Source organism: Otolemur garnettii, unplaced genomic scaffold (genome assembly GCF_000181295.1).
Source record: "Otolemur garnettii isolate 467f Iridium unplaced genomic scaffold, OtoGar3 scaffold00001, whole genome shotgun sequence".
Taxonomy (NCBI): Eukaryota; Metazoa; Chordata; class Mammalia; order Primates; family Galagidae; genus Otolemur; species Otolemur garnettii.
This window is the reverse complement of record NW_003852396.1, coordinates 59,569,380-59,578,750: the sequence shown is the minus strand read 5'-3', so window position 1 is coordinate 59,578,750 and position 9,371 is coordinate 59,569,380. Positions and strand designations below refer to the sequence as shown.

At 35.8% G+C, this 9,371-nt stretch overlaps 1 protein-coding gene across 1 annotated transcript in view; it reads left to right on the top strand.

The window, feature by feature from the left end:
- Nucleotides 1–9,371, top strand: part of CCDC73 (coiled-coil domain containing 73) — a 124,244-nt gene that overhangs the window by 52,509 nt on the left and 62,364 nt on the right. Inside the window, 2 exon segments of the mRNA XM_003781538.3 lie at nucleotides 5,251–5,386; nucleotides 5,625–5,704. Of these exon segments, the coding sequence (XP_003781586.3) occupies nucleotides 5,251–5,386; nucleotides 5,625–5,704 (216 nt within the window).

Below are 9,371 nucleotides of genomic sequence, written 5' to 3'. Positions count from 1 at the left end.
TCCCAAGTAGCTGGGACCACAGGCGCCTGCCACAACGCCTGGCTATTTTTTTTTGGTTGCAGCTGTCATTGTTGTTTGGCAGGCCTGGGCTGGATTTGAACCCGCCACCTTAGGTGTATGTGGCTGGCACCTTAACCACTTGAGCCACAGGCGCCAAGCCTCCAAATTCAATTTGTGCTTATTTTGACAGAAATTTATATTTTTGATTTAAAAGTTAATTTTTTCTCTAAACATTCTTACATATATTCATCTTGCATTGTTCTTCCTACATTCTTCTTATATAATTCAGTTCTCTTTTTTATTCAAAGTTCTGTACAGCATTCAGTAATTCAATTTTATTTTATTCAAAGCAGTACATTATTCTAGTATTTTTCTCTGTGGGCAAAAGGGGAAACAAGATGGCCACTAGTATCAGGCAAGACTTTGGGGAGCAATAAAATTAAGATCCCTAAAAGTTATAATTTAAAAAATAATATTATGAAACTTTTAAAGTTTATAGGTGATCCCTTAAATACTAGTAAGTTTCTGTCTTCTGGGAATTGAATAAGTTGATTTTCTTACAGAGGTGATATCTTCCTAGATAAATGAACACAATCACAGATGAAAATATTTGTCTATCCCCCAAAATACTGCAACCTCCTCCTTGAAAAAAATCACAATCATTATCAATAATAAGAAAGCAACAAAATACATTGAAGAGAAACTTTAGAACCTTAAATAACAATAATTGTGATTTGCTCATTGATAAAAATCTTTTCCTGTTGAGTTCGATGATTGCTACTTATAGATGATTGTGTTGTAAAATTGAATTTATAGGTGACTGTTTAATGAAGGAAATACAAACTTATCAAACATCTTTATAAATCATATTAGCAATTCTCTTACCTCAGACTCCCAAATAGCTGGGACTACAGGTGCCTGCCCCAGTACTCGGCTATTTTTTTGTTGTAGTTGTTGTTGTTTGGCAGATCTGGGCCGGCCCGTCCTGGTGCACGTGGCCGATGCCCCTACGACTGAGCTACAGGTGGCGAGCTCTAACTGTATTTGTGACTACAAAGGTAGAAATATCTTAAGAAGGATGCCATACATTTTTTAAAAAAATCAAGTTTTATAGCTCCATTGGTTTAGTTTGGGTTCATATTGAAGAAATTAAAAGGTAAATTGCAAAATTGGAAATGAATATAAGAAGGTTATTTTTGGATTGTTATCCTTAAATAAAGTTTACTCATAATAAACTGATTATTTTAAGGGAAGTTAATTTTATCTCTAAAAGTTTTCAAATTAGTGTTCTAAGTACAGAGGAAAAGAGAGAAACATGCAGCTGTTCCTTTTAGTGCATGAGGCCAGTGCTCTAACCATTGAACTATAGGCTCCCAGCCTGTGCCTTTTATTAGTAAATACATTTCTAAAGAGTTATGTGTAGGTTTGGCTCCTGTAGCTCAGTGGTTGGTTCAAACCTGGTCCGGGCCTACTAAACAACAATGACAACTAAAACAACAATAAAAAAGAAATCTCCAACTATTAAAAATAAAAAAAAAGTTATGTGTAAATATTTTAAAATTATTCTCATTTTAAATGCCTCAAGCCTTCAAGGAAACTTGACTACATACATATCAGTATATATACACATGTGAGTATGCATAAGCTGCTTTTCCTTGAACTTGATTTTCAGAGATTAATTTAAAATGAGGTACACATTTGTTTAGAAATAAGTGAATCATGACATTATTTTCTTGTGGCTCTTTGCATTTAGTAGTGAAATTGTGTAAGAGAAAAAAATTTGAATTAATTCCTGGAGGTAAAAATAACAAAAATGATATGATAGCTTAGTCATCTCGATAAAATAATCTTTATTTACTATTCAAATATAATATATAATATTAAAATTGTAACAGTAATAGTAACATCAGTTTACTTGTATTGTGTAATATGTTCTTACATCTCTCAGGTGTGATTGCCAATACTTTTTTGTTGTTGCTTCCCAAAGAATTTAAAGTATTCTTTGGCAGTCATGCAATTAGTGGCCAAACTTGACAACTGACCTCTTCATCTCATATTAAAAGTAATTTAGGGCAGCCAACTAGGTTCATATAGGCATACAGGGATAATAAGCCCAGTGTCTATGTGATTTGGAAGTCTTAATAGTATTTATCATAGCCATGGAATAGACTGAAAATTAGAATGAATGTCAATTAAAAAAATGAAACTTCATTTTTTTTATTGCCCTTGGTAGAGTGCTATGGTGTCACAGCTCACAGCAACCTCCAACTGCTGGGCTCAGGTGATTCTCTTGCCTCACCCTCCCGAGTAGCTGGGACTACAGGTGCCCGCCACAATGCCCAGCTATTTTGTTTTGTTGCAGTTTGGCCGGGGCTGGGTTTGAACCCGCCACCCTCGGTATATGGGGCCAGCGCCCTACTCACGAGCCACAGGCACCACCTGAAACTTCATTTTTTTGAAAAAGTGCATTTGTTAACACTGAATTCAACTTTGGCCTCAAACAAAGGATGTTGGAACAGATTTATCACAAATTAATGTGTATAATGTTCTATGCATAAAGACTATGCATGAAATCTCTTTGATCTTTGCTCCATTTTCAGTTAACAGGATTGTTAAACTTTGAAGACATTGACTACTTGTTTGCTCTTTAGCCGAAAGGTTTGCTTTTGTGGGATCATGTGTTAAATATGTAGTAGACAATGTTTGAATAAAGGCTATATTAGTATAGAGTTGAATCAAAAAATTTAAAAATACTTTGAATTGAATATATGCTGTTGGCCCAATTGTCTGTGAAATCATGTTTATTTCTACACATCTTCTGAGAGATAATACAATTCTCTAGATTAGGAATTAAGTGGTATTTTAGAAGAAAAGAATATGTGGTTTATTATTCATTGTTTAGTTATTGATAATAGTAACTACCCAGGTAAGTGTAAGCTCTCCCAGGCTAAGTGCATTTGTCAACTTGTTTGCATTTATAATTGCTACACATTAATTCAAATAACTAAGTAGAATTTGAAAAGCCCAATGAAGGCCTGGCACAGTGGCTCACTCTGGGAGGCCAAGGTGGGTGGATTGCCTGAGCTCACAGGTTGAAGACCAGCCTGAGCCAAAAAGAGACCTTCTCTCTGAAAATAGCTGGGCGTTGTGGCAGGCACTTGTAGTCCCAGCTACTTGAGAGGCTGAGGCAAGAGACTCTCTTGAGCCTAAGAGTTTGAGGAGGTTGCTGTGAGCTATGATGCCATGTCATTCTACCAAGGGTGACAAAGTGAGACTCTGTCTCCAAAAAAAAAAAGCCCAGTGAAATGCTTGAAAAATTTTCAGCTGATACAGGAATATCATGATCATTACCAATGGCATTATCACTTTGTTTAAAATCATTACAAAGTAACTTGGAAAAAGGACTGCCATCATACTTGCTGAGATAATATAGTTAGATACAGCTTAAATTATAATATATGTTCTTTATTAATATTAAACAAGGTTTAGACAGGATTACTCTGAAATTTTTCAGTTTTATAGTCTTTTTGCTCAGGATTCAAACTTCAGGAAAGTAGACATCAGTTGGTTTATTTTGAGTAATATGCTGTTCTCTTGATTAGGAAGAGTGGGTCCCTAAATTTTAGTTCTATGAGGAAGAAGTATAATAAAGTAAATTGTGTTACTGTTAGTAAGGGAAATGGATGCTGGTCAGGTGAAATCTAACGTATTGTCAGTGTTAGAACTTCTATATAGTCAACAGTAGTCCATTCAGAAAACAGTCATTGAGTGCCAATTTAGCAGCCTACACTGTTCTTTGTTTAGTATTGCTTATCTTAGAAGGTGAAGCAGTTGGGAAAAAAGAATGAATGCAAATTGTGAAACTAGTCAATGATTCTGCTATTGTCAAGTCAAAATAAAAATCTTTAACAAGTGTTGTTGATTTTTTTTTTTTTTGAGACAGAGTCTCACTTTGTCACCCTGGGTAAAGTATCATGGCATCATAGTTTATAGCAACCTCAAACTCTTAGGCCCAAACCATTCTCTCACCTCAGCCTCCCAAGTAGCTGGGACTACAAGTGCCCATGATAACGACTGGCTTTTTTTTTTTTTTTTCGGTTTTTGGCCGGGGCCAGGTTTGAACCCACCACCTCTGTTATATGGGGCTAGCACCCTCCTCCTTTGGGCCATAAGCGCCACCCAACGCCCAGCTATTTTTGGAGACAAGGTCTCTTGCTTATGCTGTTCTCTAACTCCTGAGCTCAGGCAGTCCACTCCTGAGAGTGCTGGGATTACAGCCGTGAGCCACCGCACCAGGTCTATTTCTTTTTAAGAGTTAAAGTTATATTTCTAAGTATCTTAAAAGTAGCTCCTTTAGTTGAAAGCAGTGAAGCCTTATAAGTAGGGTTCAATTTTTACCAATTGTGTCCTTAGTTTTTAGTAGACTTTTTTTTTGAGACAGAGCCTCAAGCTGTCCCCCTGGGTAGAGTGCCGTGGCATAGCTCACAGCAACCTCCAACTCCTGGGCTCAGGTGAGTCTCCTGCCTCCGCCTCCCAAGTAGCTGGGACCACAGGCGCCCGCCATAACGCCTGGCTATTTTTTTTTGGTTGCAGCCATCATTGTTGTTTGGCGGGCCCGGGCTGGATTCGAACCCGCCACCTTAGGTGTATGTGGCTGGCACCTTAGCCACTTGAGCCACAGACGACAAGCCAGTTTTTAGTAGACTTTTAACTATACTGTATTGCCTCCCTGTCCTTGGGAGATACTATTGTTATTTCATTTCCTAGTTTAGTGAGAAGGTACTATATTCATCAAAATTTCAATAAATTACCTGAGTTTTGATAATGAACATTGGAATTATGCTAGCAAATTGAAAGGACAAAGAATCAAAGCAGTGATTTAGATAGTCTTGATTATTCCGGTGATTTAGAGAAAAATATATAGTTCCCTAAGTAGCAAGAGTTTATTGCTTTAATTTTCTCCCTACTTACTTAGTGCTGGACTGATGAACAGTTGATTTTGAAAAAGTAGTTGTAAACATGGGAAACATAAACTGAAGTGACTTTTGTTACAGGAAAAAAAGTTTGCTTTAGTTTCATATAGATATAGAAATATCTCCTCATGTTTTCCTCCCTGTGGTATACTCAGAAAGTACTTTTTTATGATATTTATTGTTATATTATTAATAACAATTGTTCACCACAAGATATTTTTATACATTTTTATGTGTATGTTACATGTATAACATTTAATATTATTCTTTAAAATAGGAACAAAAGATCCAGTTACATCTTCTGGCAAAAGAAGATTATCATAAGCAACTAAGTGAAATGGAGAAATATTATGCCACAATAACAGGGCAATTTGGAGTAGTAAAAGAGAATCATGAAAAGTTAGAACGAAATGGTATGTGCTATCATAGTTAAGCTTATATGCTCAATAGGGAATATGTAAATGGACTTAATTATGAATAAATTTAACTTATCTGATACTGATAATAGTAAATAACAGTTTAATGAATATTATTTAAATTAAATGATTATTATGTACGTTGTAGTGGCACTATTTTCCCTGTTCCTGTTAGTGATAATTTTCTTTAAAATGTACATTGAATATAATATCCTAAACGTCTTTCATATTGCAGTACAGGAAGCAATACAATTAAACAAAAGACTTTCAGCTTTAAATAAAAAGCAAGAATCTGAAATTTGCAGTTTAAAGAAGGTATGATTGATACGGTTTTATGCTATTATATAAAAATTATAGTTATAAAATAGTCTTCTAAAATAGTAGTAGAAAACAATTGGGTGGTTTTTTTAGTAGAAGGATAAACAAAATATTTTAAATATAGATTAATAAATTTTGAGTTAGGATTCCAGTAAATGTAACAAATCATTCCAACCCATTAAAATGTTGTTTTCTTGACTTGTGACTACTGGCATGTATTTTATGGTGACGTGAATATGGTGACTCAGTAAGGATTCACTCAATGTCAACCTTATTAGCACCATTCATTCATTCATACATTATTTATTGAGTGACGTCTATGTCCCAGGAACTGTGGGACTGTGGATACAGCTATGAAGAAAATAAACTATGTTCCTGCTATTATGAAGTTTATAGCCCAATGGGGGAGTTAGACATAAAAAGTTTATTACACAGATTAAATAACTTAAAACTTATAAATGAGCTGAAGAAAAAGTAAAGTATGTGATGATGCAATACAGGTGACTTTATAAGATCGGGGTAATAGGATGGAGGAGCGAAGAGAATAATGTTTCAAGCAAGGGGAACAGCATGCGCCAAAGCCTTGAGGTAGGAAAAAGCATTTGGTATGTTTGATGAACTGGAAAAAGTCTAGTATGTCTGGAGCATCATAAATAAAGGCATATAGGGCAGCACCTGTGGCTCAAAGGAGTAGGGCACTGGCCTCATATGCCGGAGGTGGTGGGTTCAAACCCAGCCCCTGCCAAAAACTGCCCCCCCCCAAAAAAAAGGCATACAAGCATTTATTGTTTGCTTGCTAAACACCAATATTCTCTGTTCTTCCTAACCTTATCTAGATTTTAATTTTGATGCCTCCAGCTTTAGAGCTGATCCCTAAATTGGCAGAAGATCAAACATATTTCTTTCCTTTGGCCATAGTCATTGGTTTAGGAATGGACAAATGACCTTAACTAGTTTCTGGGTGTAAACTAGGAAAAATACAACCTCCACTATGGTTGGCAGTTAACTTACAACCATGAGAGATGCTTTGGAAAAGGAGGAACTTTATAATAAGGATGCCAAATTTGTATGACATAAAGAAACTTTGATTACATTGTTGAGTGCCTGGATCAACAAACTACATTTTGCCCCACCTCTAGACTTCTTAATTATGTGAGCCAATAAGCCAGTTTGTTTAGGGCCAATTCAGTTTTCCTTTACTTGCAACTAAAAATATCCCAGTTGATATAAAGGGAGGGTTGATATGAGAGGAAGAACTGGTTAAATCTTTTTTTCCTACAGAAAATGAGTTCTTTTTCCAACTCTTCAAAGCCTCATTTCAAATAATACCACTTTGAATCATTTTAGGACATCACCCTACTCCTGAGAAAATTAAATACCAGTCCTTACTGGCACTTTATAAATGTTTTAAAACATTTACTGAGTGTCATTTAAAATGCACTTAATTTGCAATGTAAATATATTTACTTTATTGATGTTTAAGATATTTTACAGACTTACCCCTTGAAGTCTTACCTATATGGATTACATCAATGGACTTCCATGTCTTCCAGCCGCCTTTTGAGCTGGGCCAGTGGAAAGCCTGGGCAGGAGATAGGAGAAAGGAAAGAGTGAATCAGGATATTTATTCCCTCTGTTTCCTCCCTGTAAAGTAACTTCATGCTGGCCATGTCCCTCAACAGGTCATTACTTCTCTCAGATTGGCCCAATCTTCATGGTACTGTATCATTTTTTGAGGTCCAGTAACCTTTCTTCTTATCCTTTTGGGATTAAGAGTGGTGACAGCTCCATTGCTACTAGTCCTTGGAACTTGCATTATCCTGTGTAGTTCCTTTATGTCCTTTTCATTCCTCTGTAAATAAATCCTCTTCAAATTGTCCTAATTTATGTGTGCAGTCTGTTTCTTGCAGGGACTCTTACTATATACTTGGTTAGGATGTAACATAAGTGGGGCCACAGCTATGACTTTAGTTTCTATATAGGATAGTTAATTCCCTACAGAGAAAAATTCTGTTTCACAAAGATTGTTACCTAAACCTCACCAAGATATTTTTCAATAATATATTTCAGACTCAAGGGATAAATGAATATGAATGGTGTTGTTCAAATATATCATTAATTTTGAGGCAAAAATAATTTCAAATATGAGTCAATATTGTTATCTTGACTCTAAAGGAGTCTTTTTTTTTTTTTTTTTTTTTGACAGGATCTCTTTCTGTTACCTGGGCTAGACCTCAAGTGATCTGCCTTGGCCTCCCAGAGTGCTAGGATTATAGGCATAAGCTACCACTTCCAGCTAGATTCTGCTTTTAAAAGGATAAAAATGCAAACAACAAATCTAAGCATTTATACCTTTATACATACATGTTCACTATTTTAATATAATTTTCATTCATAAACTTTTTTAGAGTAGTTTTAGGTTCATAGTAAAGAATGGAAAGTACAGAGTTCACATATTCCCATTGTGCCCACACATGTACAATCTCCCCCACTATCCTGTCCTCACCAGCATTTGGTGTTGTCAGATTTTGTTTTTTGGTCATTTCAGTTGGTCTATAGTGGTGTTATCCTGTTGTTTTGATTAGTGGTTCCCTAATGATATTTGATCTTGAAAATATTTTCATATGCCTACTTGTGATCTGTATATTTTTTTTGTTGAAGTGTCTGTTCAAGTGTTTAGCCCATTTTTAAATTGGGTTGTTTTCTTATAGTTTTTTCTTTCTTTTATTTACTTATTTTTTTTTTTTTTTGAGACAGAGCCTCAAGTTGTCCCCCTGGGTAGAGTGCCATGGCATCACAGCTTACAGCAATCTCCAACTCCTGGGCTCAAGCGAGTCTCCTGCCTCAGCCTCCCAAGTAGCTGGTACCACAGGTGCTCGCCACAACACCCGGCTGTTTTTTGGTTGCAGCCTTTTGGTTGCAGCCATCATTATTGTTTGGTGGGCCCAGGCTGGATTCTAACCTGCCACTTTAGGTGTACATGGCTGGCACCTTAGCCACTTGAGCCACAGGCGCCAAGCCATTTTCTTATAGTTTTTAAGAGTTTTTTGTGTATTTGGATAGCAGTTTTTTATTTTTATTATATGAGTCTTTTGTAGATATTTTCTCCTAGTCTGTGGCTCATCTTTGACAGTGTCTTTCAAAGAGCAGAAGTTCAAAATTTAGTAAAGTTCAGTTTTATCAATTCATTCTTTCACGGATCATGCCTTTGGTATTACTTCTAAAAAGTCATCACCATATTCAGAGGCATCTGGATTTTTCTCCATATGTTATATTCTAGGAGTTTTGTAGTTTTGTCTTATCACATTTTGGTCTGTGATTCACTTTGAGTTAATTTTTGTGAGGTTGTAAGGTCTGTGTCTAGAGCCATTTATTTTTATATGTGTATATCTAATTGTCCCAGCACCAGTTTTTGAAGAGACTATCTTTGCTCCACTGTATTGTCTTTGCACCTTTGTCAAATATCAGTTGGCTGTATTTATATGGATCTATTTCTGGGCTTTCTGTTCTGTTCCATTGATCTCTTTTTTCTTTTGCCAGTACCACACTGTCTTGATTATTGTAGCTGTGTGGTAAGTCTTGCAACTTTGTTCTTTTCCTACAGTATTGAGTTGGATATTATGGGATTTTTGCTCTCCATATAAAATTTAAAATCATTGTGTTG